A 12,791-nucleotide genomic window follows, 5' to 3' on the forward strand; every position below is an offset into this window, starting at 1 on the left:
CCCCCATCTTCCTTTTCCCCTTTATCAGAAAATCCAGAGTGACTGTCAGCTTGCTCGTTTGTTTCTCTTTGATACCGTTTGCACACTTTTGTTTCTTTTTTTTTCTTTTGGATTCCCTCCATGTCAGCCTTTATTTATTCACTCCTACCTCAGAAGCCCATCTATGTCCAACTGGCATCATTAAAGCCCTTTTGTGATATGGAAAGCAACTGTATACCACTCAGAAGTGGCTAACATTAATGCTAATATGTCTTTTTTTTTTAAATGCTAATATGTCTAAAGGCTTTAAATAGCAAGACTGATGACACCAATATGTGCAATATATGAAAGCCGGTTTCTCATGTTGGCCAAGGAAATGTCCCAAGCCATATTCTTTTTGGTTTTGTTTGTTTGTTTGTTTTTAATATATCAATCCAATAGCATTTCTTGTTGAAGTCAGACTTACCACTTCAAAAAGCCTGGAATTAGGTTGTAGATTTTACTATCCTTTCTGAAGTTGTATGCCTAAAACAAATGCTACATCACTACAGCTAGTGCTGAAGAAATATTGTATCTTTTTACAGAAAAAGTGAGCAGGGTGTTAGCTCAGACATTAGATAAACAAATTGTCTGAAAGGAGCTTCAGAAAGCATTTCTCTTATCCCAATTGTAAGCGATCTATGCGACCATGCTCCTCATCCATCGTCTTGTGTCATTCTGTTTTTGCATTCCTCTGTCCTTGCCATATGCCTACATTGTTAATTACTCTTAATCCCTTCATTATCTCTCATTGCTTCTTAATCCTTCAGTTGCCTACTTATTCCTCTACCCTACTATCACTGTTTTGTTTTATTCCTTCTATCACCCATTCAGCCACCTATAACTTTTCTACCATCCATTTGACATCTTTTCATACTTCAGAATTTTGCCACAGGACTCAGTCCTTTGTTAATGTAATAATTTGTGTCTTTCAGATGGTTTGGCAGATTGTATGGATCCAGACTGTTGTCTGCAGCCATCCTGTCAAAACCAGTTATATTGTAAAGGGTCACCTGACCCAGTGGAGGTGCTCAGCCAGTCTCCATCCTCATTGGCTCCTCAGCAGGTAAGAAATTCCATCTAGAAATTGGAAAATAAAGTAGAAGCTAAAATGTAATTTCCTACTAATGAACATCACTTTTCAGCATAATAAAAGCAACATCTGTTTACATATTTCCTTAGGCTGCAAGGTCTTTCTACCAGCGTATTCACTTCCTAGTTGGCCCTGAAACCACTCACGTCATCACTGGAGAAAATCCTTTTAATAAAAGGTAGGCTAATCATGCTTTTTTTTTTAGCTGACTTGTTAGCAGGTTTTCTGGTAATATGTGATATTGTAGATTTTGAAGAAATTTCACTCTTAGTCCTTCGAAATTTGCTGTAGTGGGGTGTTTATTGGTATTCCAGCATACGGTGGGCTGACCAACACAGAGCATGAGTCTGTGAAGGTAAGCTGACCCAGAACATTGGCAGAGTCAGAGAGTAGGGAGGGGGCCTTATGTAAATAAAAGGGTGAGTAGTGGTTAATTTTCATATGGTTGCTAATCAGTAACAGAGGGCAATACAACAAAGAACGAAAGGTAATTGAATCCAAGGGTCTGGCAGACAACAAAAGGTGCCACGACAAAAGGTAAGAGAAGGTCTGACAGACAGTAATAAATAAGAAAAGATAAAAGAATTGTGAATAACCTTGGGGAATGGAATGAAAGAGTGGCAGGTGACACTAGAAGGTATCTCTAGCAAAATGTGTGCTGTTTTCTTCATCATAGAGCTGCGTTCTAGTGCACTGTTTTTCAGTGCAGTGGATGAAAATTGCATGTGTTCACACTTGCCATCACAAATAGGCAACAACTGAATTAAAAAAAAAGGTTTTAGTACAACTTTAATTACCAAGTAGTTAAAACGCTGAATGAGCACTTACCACAGCCATCAGGAATTAAGTTAAAATCTCCACAAAAGAGTTGAACATTCAACAAGTATTAAGGCTGAAACTTATTTTAGCAGTTTCCTTTAAGTACTAGGTAAAATGGGGTTTCATGTATAAAAGTTTAAAAAAAACCTTTTTGAATCCCTTCACACAAATTGTTTTTTCTCTGTTGTTCAATACAGTGTAAACTGTAAAATTATACAAAAATGCAAGAAGTACAATGAAATACAAGACATGCAAGAAAGCACCGTGAGGTCCAGACATCAGAGAAAAAGACAAAAAAGCACTCTTACCCAGGGTTTCTGCACAGTACTTTAAAGAAAGGCTAAAATTACTTCCAGTCCCTCTGTATGTTTTTCATCATTGTGGGTTCATAGATATTTTGTGTCATTTCTTTCTTTCTTTTTTCATGTGAGTGTATTCTTTCTATAGCAGTTACTGTTTGACTGAAAGTGCTTTTGCCTGCAGGTCATAGCTTACCCTAATTTTATTTACCATAATATGAGAAGTAGCAGTTTGGCTTTGCGTTCTGTTTGGATGAATGTAATAGAAAAAGTGCAATTGAGACTGAGATACAATACAGGGACTCAAGGTCTGCCATTTTTTCTCGCCAAAAGCAATTTCTGCCCACATCTGCCTCAGAAATAACATTCATTAAATATGATAAGAGAGAAAGAGAGAGTCTGCAAAATACAGAGAGTGAAAGGCAGGGTTCCGGACAAGGAAGAAACATTACGGCCATTCTGCTCAGCCATTTTTCTGCTTTTGTCACATTTTTTTATGCCAGCCTGAATGTTTCATAAGAAGAGAGGGCCACAACCATGTAATAAAAACGTCCGGTATTTCCATAATGGAATGGGCCTGCAACCTTATAATAAAAATGTTTTATTTGACGTGAAAACAGAGTTTGCGCGCGTGTGTGTGTGTGTGTGTGTGTGTGTGTGTGTGTGTGTGTGTGTGTGTGTGTGTGTGTGTGTGTGTGTGTGTGTGTGTGTGTGTGTGTGTGTGTGTGTGTGTGTGTGTGTGTGTGTGTGTGTGCGCACATGAGAGAGAGAGAGAGCATGTGACGGTTTGTGGTTGAAGGGTGTCTAAAATGTCTGCTTTACACTTAAAAGAGATGAAATCTCAATTTCCCATTCCCCTGTCAGTGACGTACGCACGTCATACTGTCAGACGGAGACAAATTGAAATATAATTTACAATGTAATAAGTAAAAAATGTTCAATATCCGAAAAATACCTCTTAGCTCAAATTGCAAAATTTGCCAATAGCACTAGCAATGTGGTCAGAGTGCTGCTTTTTAATAAGGCAGTTTATACTTTTGCACTGAAACTGGAGGAAGGTGAGACAACTCCAAAAAAAACATGAGGGACAGATGTGCAGGGTGTTTATCCTCTGTGGCAGACTGATAATGCTTCCCTCCTTACTTCCTACACAGGCACAGTGTCATATACACTTAAGCTGAAAATTATTCATACCCCTGTCAAATAAAATGAATTTCTTAATTTTGCACGCAAGTCTGGAACCATGACCAATTATATTATGTGAAGTAACACTGTTAAAGGTGTTAAATTAAACTTTGACAAAAAATCGCCATGTCCAAAATTATTCATCCAGTGATACCAAGACCGATAGCCATAGGATGTTCAAACAAACCATTCTCACTAAGGGTCTAAAGTGTTTAATATTGCTTTCAATGTTTCTGAGTTTTTGTTTTTTGTATTTTAACCAGTATTCTGACTATAAAATTCGACTTGCTGGTGACGTTTCGGTCATTTTTAAGTCAACATAAGACTTGCCATAGCAAAGACCAAAGACCTCAGCGAGGATTTAAGAGCATGCATTGCAAGGAAGGAAGGAAAAGGGTACTAAAAATGCCAAACAATTGCAGGTGCCAGTGCCAATAGTGCAAAGCATCATCAAGAAGTATCAAAAAATTTCACACAGCTAAACACCTCAAAGGACGTGGTTGGAAGTCAGTAGTATCACTTCGGCTTGCCAGAAAGATCAAGCGAGATGTTGAAAACAATCCAAGGACTACTACTAAGGCTGTCCTGAAGGAACTGAGTGCAAGTGATGAGACTCTTATCAAGGCACACACTCCAGCGGATACTGCATTAACATGATTTCTGTGGACATCATCCAAGAAAGACCCCCTTGCTTCAACCAAAATATTTAAAAGCTCGTCTGACCTTTGCAAAGACGTACCTATGTACCTAGAGGAAGATGAAAGCTTCTGGTCATCTGTTCTGTAGTCAGATAAAACAAAAATTTAGCTTTTTGGACACAGAGATGTAGCTTTCATCTGGTGAAAGAAGGATGAAGCCTACAAGCCAAAGACCACGGTCACAATTGTGAAACATGGAGGTGGAAGCATCATGCTTTGGGGCTGCTTTTCTGCAAGTGGGCCTTACAACTTAGTTAGAGTGGAAGCCATCATGATGAGGAAAGAGCAGTATATCAAGAGTCTCAAAGAAAACCTCATGGAGCAGAGAACCTGCACCTGGGGGTGCGTTGAATCTATCAGCAGGACAATGATTGGAAGCATACAGCCAAGGTGGTGAAGAAATGGTTCCAGGACAATGATATTAATGTTATGAAGTGGCCAAGTGAGAGTCCCGAGAATCTATGGATGGAGCTCAAGAAACAGGTGACAGCACAAAAAAACCACCAACTTCAAGGATCATGACACATTTGCAAAGAAGGAATGGTTCAAAATTCCTGCAGATACTTGTAAAAAGCTTGTGAGCAATTACATGTATCATTTGGAGGCTGTGATAAAAAAAATAGGGGGTTTGCAATTGATTATTGAGGCAGTGTGATTTTTTCACCTTGTTAAATGTATTTCTTTACACTTTCTATGTTAAATAAATTGGTTAAGGCTTCATATTTTCTTGTGTGTTCAATTTATATCAAATCTGAGGTGAAATACTGATGTGTACCTGAAACAATGAAGAAATTTCTTACATTTGACAGAGGTATTAATGATTTTGGACTTAAGTGTAAGTGAAGCGGTGTGTTAACATGGCAATCAGAAAAGTAGGAAGAAAAAGAAAATGTGCATGCATTGTGGCATGTACAAGTATCTGGTATACAGTGGGTACGGAAAGTATTCAGACCCCTTGAAATGTTTCACTCTCTGTGTCATTGCAGCCATTTGCCAAAATCAAAAAAGTTCATTTATTTCTCATTAATATACACTCAGCACCCTATCTTGACAGAAAAAAACTGAAATGTAGAAATCTTTCCAAATTTATTAAAAAGAAAAACTGAAATATCACATGGTCAGAAGTATTCAGACCCTGTGCTCAGTATTGAGTAGAAGCACCTTTTTCAGCTAGTACAGCCATGAGTCTTCTTGGGAATGACGCAACAAGTTTTTCACACCTGGATTTGGGGATCCTCTGCCATTCTTCCTTGCAGATCCTCTCCAGTTCTGTCAGGTTGGATGGTGAATGTTGGTGGACAGACATTTTGAGGTCTCTCCAGAGATGCTCAGCTGGGTTTAGGTCAGGGCTCTGGCTGGGCCAGTCAAGAACGGTCACAGAGTTGTTCTGAAGCCACTCCTTTGTTATTTTAGCTGTGTGCTTAGGGTCATTGTCTTGTTGAAAGGTGAACCTTGGGCCCAGTCTGAGGTCCTGAGCACTCTGGAAGAGGTTTTCCTCCAGGATATCTCTGTACTTGGCCGCATTCATCCTTCCTTCAATTGCAACCAGTCGTCCTGTCCCTGCAGCTGAAAAACAGCCCCACAACATGATGCTCCCACCACCATGTTTCACTGTAGGGATTGTATTGGGCAGGTGATGAGCAGTGCCTGGTTTTCTCCACACATATTGCTTAGAATTAACACCAAAAAGTTCAATCTTGGTCTCATCAGAATAGAGAATCTTATTTCTCATAGTCTGGGAGTCCTTCATGTGTTTTTTGGCAAACTCTATGCGGGCTTTCAAGGAGTCTGAATACTTTCTGTCCCCACTGTACTTCGGTAGAAAACAGGCTTTTTATGAAAACAGTATTCAAATCCGATGTGTGTACTCATCAAACTGATTGAAAGGCGAACTTTAACCAGTGGCATCACCAGGTCTGGGCATTCAAGGCTGTAGCCTATGGTGTTGTTCCACCAGTGCCCCATGCCTGAACATCATCAGTTTGACAGATTTTTTTTTTTTAAGTGGAAAAGTGAATATTGATTTTGTTGATCATGTGTAAGATCTGGGTCAAAGGTAACATTAATTTTTGAGTTAAAAATTTCTAAAGAGGGTTGGGTGTAGATGTTTGCATCATATTCTTTGTGCCAGTATGTAGAACAATGCATGAAGCTCCATAACTTGGCAAATAATGTAGTTAGAGTCCTGAAATTCTGCAGGTTCACTGATATGTACATGTGATTTTTGATGGCACAACCCTGAATTGATGGAAAAATTCAAACCAGTTATATGATGGTGTACTCCAGTATTCCATCAACCAAAAACACTTTATTTTTCATCCCAAGAGATTGTTTGTTTGTTTTTTACCTGTGATTCGCACCAATGGGAGCTCTAAAAATCTAGAGTATGGTGGCAGTCAGAGGCTACTTTATAAGAAAAAAAATATTAAACTGAATTTTCTTTTTTTGCAGATAGGGTTAATGTTTGAAGATGCATTGAGCAGGTGATAGCTGAATCCACTATCAAAGAGGTCCTAACTGGAATATCTATATTATATTGTTACTGGGCTGACACTTATGTGCTTCAAATAACTGCATAAAAAGTGACACTAAAAGCAATCACGTGTGTATGTCAGACATATGAATTTGTACTTATTGATTTCTCTATCCAGATCTGTTTTGACTCATTATTTCTTTGTTAAAAACAGTAAGTCACATAGAAACACTGTGTTATGAAAGTTGGTAGTGATAATGCATGTTGTACTGGCACCAGTAGGAGCTTCTAAGAGTCTAAGAACATCTCTGGAACTGTGCAGTCAGTACTTCACACAGTTTTAGATTTAGATTTAGAATCATTTATTACCATTGTCATTATCATGATGTTTTATAGGGATTCTTCATGTCATAGTAGTTAACTTTGTGTGTGTGTGTGTGTGTGTGTGTGTGTGTGTGTGTGTGTGTGTGTGTGTGTGTGTGTGTGTGTGTGTGTGTGTGTGTGTGTGTGTGTGTGTGTGTGTGTGTGTGTGTTTTCCCTTTCTCTGAGAATGCTGAGAAATGAGTCACACAGTCTGATCAGCATGCATTCATTTGCTGCATATATTTAGAACAACATAAGTGGGTTTGTTTGAAACCAAAAAGGCAGGACATGGCAGTGCCGTTGCTGGCTTTGCAGTGGCAAAATTGGAGGCCATGATGTTAGTGACTCATTCTTTAGCCAGCATTTTTATTACTTGTATGGTTAGACTGAAAAATGGGGCCAGCTCTACTTAGCTTGAAAAGATATGCACAATCCACTCAATGAAACCATTTTTAATGAGACGTCATCTCTGATAAGTGCATATTATTATATGTATTCATTTATTTTATCATGTTTATGTTAGAGAAATAATTCCATTATGGTTTGGGAATGTTTTGGTTTTTTGTTCCAAAAACCTGCAATAAAGGCTGCCAGGTTCTTTTTCATTAGTGTGTTCTTTCATTGGTTCGTGCTTGAGGTTCTGAGGCTTGTTCTTCCTCATAAGTACACTGTATCATTTGATTTGTTTGAACTGAATAAAGCAAAGCTGCTGCAGCAGTCAAGACTGATGTCAACACAAGCTTGAACCATTAAATTGCCTCATGGAGATTATAGGTTACACATTTCCTCATGTAAAAATATGTAATTATTAAACCTAATAAACCATGGCATTTGTTATACACAGGTTTAAATTACTGTTATAATGGCAGCATACAAGTTCTTCCTGTGAAAATAAAAACCCAAGCCAGGACGAATGGTTGTGACCTCCACAGCAAAAGCATTTTGATGAATCAAATATAACTGAGTGTAACGGGTTCATGGTTCAGAAGTTCTTTACTAAAAAACACAGAAGTCTCTACAGCTGTTGCAATGCAAAGGAAAACAGGAAGAGTCATTCCAATGGACAGCCTCATACAGTTCAGTTGAATGCTGCTCCTGTAAACTGTACTGAAGTGTAAAATTATGCAAATAAGCATGGTGAGAATGTGAAATGATGCTAGGAGGTCTGTAGTAACATCAGTGTCCCATTACAGTGCTCTCACTCCCACTGCTCAGCAGTTACCACCATAGTATAGTCATTTTAAGTGATGCCTCAGTGCGCTCTGCAGTTTTCCTCACAAGGAGTAATTGTGATGATAAGAAAGGCTGTGGTATTCTGTGAGTCTGAGTGTGTGAGTGTATAACTGAGACAGAGACACCAGGGAGTTTTCCATCCTTGAAGGGTCGATTTACCAAATTACTTACAGTTAAACGTACAGGGATGTCTTATGTAAATGTTGCAACTGTTGCACCATAATAAGGCTAACTGCCTTCTCTCTCCCTCTCTCTGTCTGTCCCCAGCTTGGTGTCGATAATTCGAGGTCAGGTGCTGACAGCCGATGGAACACCTCTGATTGGAGTCAACGTGACATTTGTCCACTATCCTGAACATGGATTCACTATAACACGCAAGGATGGCATGTGCGTATTGATTGATTCTTTATATTTTTACAATAATTATAAACTTTTGTTTTCTATGTATCTTGCATCCCTTCCCAATGATTTTCTGCTTAAATCTTTCCTTTGCTTCCTACAATAGATGTCCCATTTTTCTATTCAGTGAACTCATTTGTCAAATATAATTGATAAAACGCAAAACAAACGTAGATTAGTACTGCATATAGAGTGGCATGACAATGTGGGTTAAATCCACATTGAGGGTCCTTTATGACCCTTCTCTCTTTTTCCATGAATGGAGTCCTCCATAAAGGCTGTGACAAATCTGCTCTGCTCCACACATCGTTCACCATGTGACGGTATTTATTAGAGTGGGGGCATGTATGTTCAACATTCAGAAGTTTGGGTGCTTCTGCAAATTAGACAGCAGAAGGAGCTAAAGAAGCAGATTACATGCACAGTAGAGGAGTGTATACAGTGTCCTCTATTATTCATTATTTGTTTTCATTGTTGTATCATTTAGTCCAGATGCAACATTTATTACATTTTAAAGCACTGTTCATGCCACAGTAGTCAGTGTCTGATTTCTGCCCCTCTGTGCCATTGCTCTACTGAAGGAAAGCAACGTTCTTCAGTAATGAAAGAGAACACACCTTGTTTTACAAATTGTACCTTTACTTTTCATGTTTACACGGTCAAACAATAATTGCAGACATTATGGACCCATTACTGGACTCGGTGCACATTTCTTTTTCTAGTGTGTCAAAAACATCCAGAACTCCACACTCTTAAATAACATCAAAAAGACTTCCCAAATTGAAAATCTTAACTTAAAATCACCAAATGTTGATTCTTGTTTCAGAATCAAAAGTAATCTGTTAATAGTTGTTTGTTAATGGTTCAGATGAACGAAATTTTTAAAAAACACACAAACACACAGATGACTGACTGACTGCAGGGTACCCAAAAAAATGATGATGCTAAAGCACAGACTTTCCCACCAGCATGAATTTTATATATCTGCAGCAGTGACACACGTTTCTGTCCATTCATGTCCTCTGGACATAAAGGCAAAAGAATCACCATTTAAACAATGAAAACAGTACACATTTATAGTCCTACTGGCATGCCAAATATTAATATTTCCCTGCTGCCATCTTTTCCTGACAATAATAATAATAATAATAATAATAATGGATTAGATTTATATAGCACTTTTCAGGGCACTCAAAGCGCTTCACAGTGGATCCATTATTCATTTACTCACACATTCTCACTCTGGTGGTGGTAGGCTACATTTGTAGCCACAGCTGCCCTGGGGCAGACTGATGGAAGCGTGGCTGCCAATCTGCGCCTACGGCCCCTCTGACCACCACCAACATTCACACGCATACATACACCAGTGTGAGAGCAGCACTGGAGGCAAGGCGGGTAAAGTGTCTTGCCCAAGGACACAACAGCACATGACTAGGTGGGAGCAGGAATCGGACCGCCGACCCTTCGATCATTGGACGACCAGCTCTACCACCTGAGCCAAAGAATAAATGGCATGCCTAGCTGATTGACTGATTATTTCATCCATTCATTATCTATATATCATTTAATCCTCATTAGGAATATTATCCCAGCTGACTTAGGGTGAAGGTAGAGGACACCCTGAACAGGTCGCCAGTCTATCACAGGGACCAACAGTCACACTCGCATTCAAACCTACAGACAATTTAGAATCACCAATTAACCTCAGCATGTTTTTGGACTCTGGGAGGAAGCCGGAGTACCCGGAGAAAACCCACGCCTGCACAAGCAGAACAGGCAAACTCCACACAGAAAGCTCCCAGCCTGGGGGAGCTTCTAGCTGCAAGGCGAAAGTGCTAACCAGCAAGCCACTGATTATTCCATAGAGCTGTAGCTAAAGAAAAAAACAGATTATAAATTTATAATTTCTCTGATGAGCACTGTTGTGACCAAAGCCGTCTTTAAATAATCAACCTTCTCACTGACATGTTTGATTGTACAGATATATTGATTAATAGAAAATATAATTAATGATGATCTACTGCTCAAGAAACCGTCAGTATCCCCTCCCCCTACAACCACCACCAGACCCATCACCCCACCCCCCAGGCTCCATTGTGATTCTCAAGAATGTCAGCTGAAGAGGTGTGAGTGTGTGTAGGAGTGAAAGTGTAAGATTCTTTTAAACTGCATTGAATTAACATGGACACAATCAGTCACTGATACGCACACACACACACGCACACACACACATGTGTACATGCTCATAAAAACACACAGAGATGCTATAAGACAGGAAAAAAAGTGGTCACACACTCAACAATTAAATATATGTCATGATATGCACGTGCGGTATTAACACACAGGGAGGCAGATGTGAATTTATTAAGGCACAAACACACTTGTAGAATTTCAATGAACCAATTACAACTTCACAGTTCAACATTTAAGAGGCTTTTTATTGTACAGTACTTAAGTACAAACTTCCTATTATATGCCTCAAGAGTTTTAAGGTTAACGGAGCTCAGTCAGCAGAAAGCTTTAATCAAGCAAACATTTTATTTCAGTTCAGTGGTGCTGCAGGCTGCTAAGAGCTGACTGCAGTGCTTCCTGCTACTTGCTAAACAATTCATTTATTTGTTTGGTATTGATGTGCTGGCAGGTTCGATCTTCTGGCCAATGGAGGGGCATCCCTAACATTGAGCTTTGAGCGTGCTCCGTTCCTCACTCAGTACAGAACCGTATGGATGCCATGGAATGTCTTCTACGTGATGGACACACTGGTCATGAAGAAAGTGAGTGGTGGTACTACTGTCTGTCTACATGTGTCATCATGAGGTTGTGATCTGATAGCTGACTCAGCTGTGGCGTAGTATGTTCAAGTTACTCTAAACACAAATCTGAAGCTTTCATCTGTGACTTTTGATTGTTTTCCACTGACTGACCAAGCAGTTATGACATTTATTTCTAACATAATGACTCAATCACAACATGGAGCAGAGTGGCATACTTGGTTTAATTATTTTGTGAATGCCATTAACTTTATCTGCTTCACAGGCTAAGTAAATAAATAAATTACTAATTACTAAATTACCAAAAGTCAGTCAATTGTTTCTTCATCAGCAGTGCAGATATGGAAAGAGAACAGTGGACACATGCACGGTTCTCTTCATACTACAATAGGTAAACACTGATCTGATTTGAGGATGGTCTCATTGTCTCTCAAATGGAACACAGAAATACACACTGGGTGGATACTTCAAGGAAGAATTCTTTCTTTTTGAAGTGGCTGTAGATCAGAGGGACAAAGAAAATGCCTTCTGGAGAAAAATTGATGAAACAAAAATGAGGGTAAAATGACCAGAATTACACCAAAAGCCCCGAGTTAAAGTGAAAATGACCAAGGGAAGTTTTAGCAAATAATAGCACTGCTGTATTTATTTGACCCAACAGATTTTCTCCTAGAATACAAAAGATCTATGAATGATCGATTACTGAGTCAATGAATGAAAAACACTGATAGGTCATGTCTGGCTATTTCAGGAGGAGAATGACATCCCCAGCTGTGACCTGAGTGGTTTCATCAGACCCAGTCCTGTCATTGTTGCTTCCCCTCTGTCTACATTTTACAGAAGTTCACCTGAGGATGCCCCCATCATACCCGAGACACAGGTAATGAAAACAGGGGTAGCCTATTAGGAAATGTGACATAGAAATGTCAGGTGATCAGCATATGTATTAGACACAGAGAAAATTGATTTAACTGCAAGATTAGTAAAGATGTTTGGAGCATAATATGTACCAGAGAAGAATGAAGGACAGGGATAATTGAGGTTGGTTTCTGTGTCTTTTTTCACAGAGTATTAAAAAAAATTAGATGAAATCTGTAGTTTGAGTAGGACATAACAATACTGAGTGGCTGTCTTTATCGCCTGAAAATGAAATAAGGAGGAATCATCAACCTTAATTTTCTTCTTTTTTGTGTGCATGTCAGAGATGTTAAGTGTTGATTTAACACCAATCCATGATACACGTTATTATGATTAGGTAGCCCTTTCTAACTCTGCATTATTATAAGTATTTCTGGACTTATCAGTCTCACCTCAAGTACTGTTTCATTTACAAGTCCACTTCATGAAGTGTCTTGATTCGAGAGGCAGTCTGAAGCAGGCTCAAGAATGTCTGTAACTTGGTGACGAGGTAGAGCATGGGTACAGGAAGATCAAATTCAA

At 39.1% G+C, this 12,791-nt stretch overlaps 1 protein-coding gene across 10 annotated transcripts in view; it reads left to right on the forward strand.

The window, feature by feature from the left end:
• LOC110955016 (teneurin-3) overlaps window positions 1-12,791 on the forward strand; it is a 753,086-nt gene that overhangs the window by 660,110 nt on the left and 80,185 nt on the right. For all 10 annotated transcript variants that reach the window (XM_051945606.1, XM_051945604.1, XM_051945607.1 and 7 more), the window contains 5 exons: window positions 954-1,084; window positions 1,201-1,289; window positions 8,449-8,568; window positions 11,222-11,354; window positions 12,103-12,231. In XM_051945606.1, coding sequence (XP_051801566.1) covers window positions 954-1,084; window positions 1,201-1,289; window positions 8,449-8,568; window positions 11,222-11,354; window positions 12,103-12,231 — 602 coding nt within the window. The remainder of the gene's footprint in view (window positions 1-953; window positions 1,085-1,200; window positions 1,290-8,448; window positions 8,569-11,221; window positions 11,355-12,102; window positions 12,232-12,791) is intronic.

Source organism: Acanthochromis polyacanthus, chromosome 3, assembly GCF_021347895.1.
Source record: "Acanthochromis polyacanthus isolate Apoly-LR-REF ecotype Palm Island chromosome 3, KAUST_Apoly_ChrSc, whole genome shotgun sequence".
NCBI classification, from domain to species: Eukaryota; Metazoa; Chordata; class Actinopteri; family Pomacentridae; genus Acanthochromis; species Acanthochromis polyacanthus.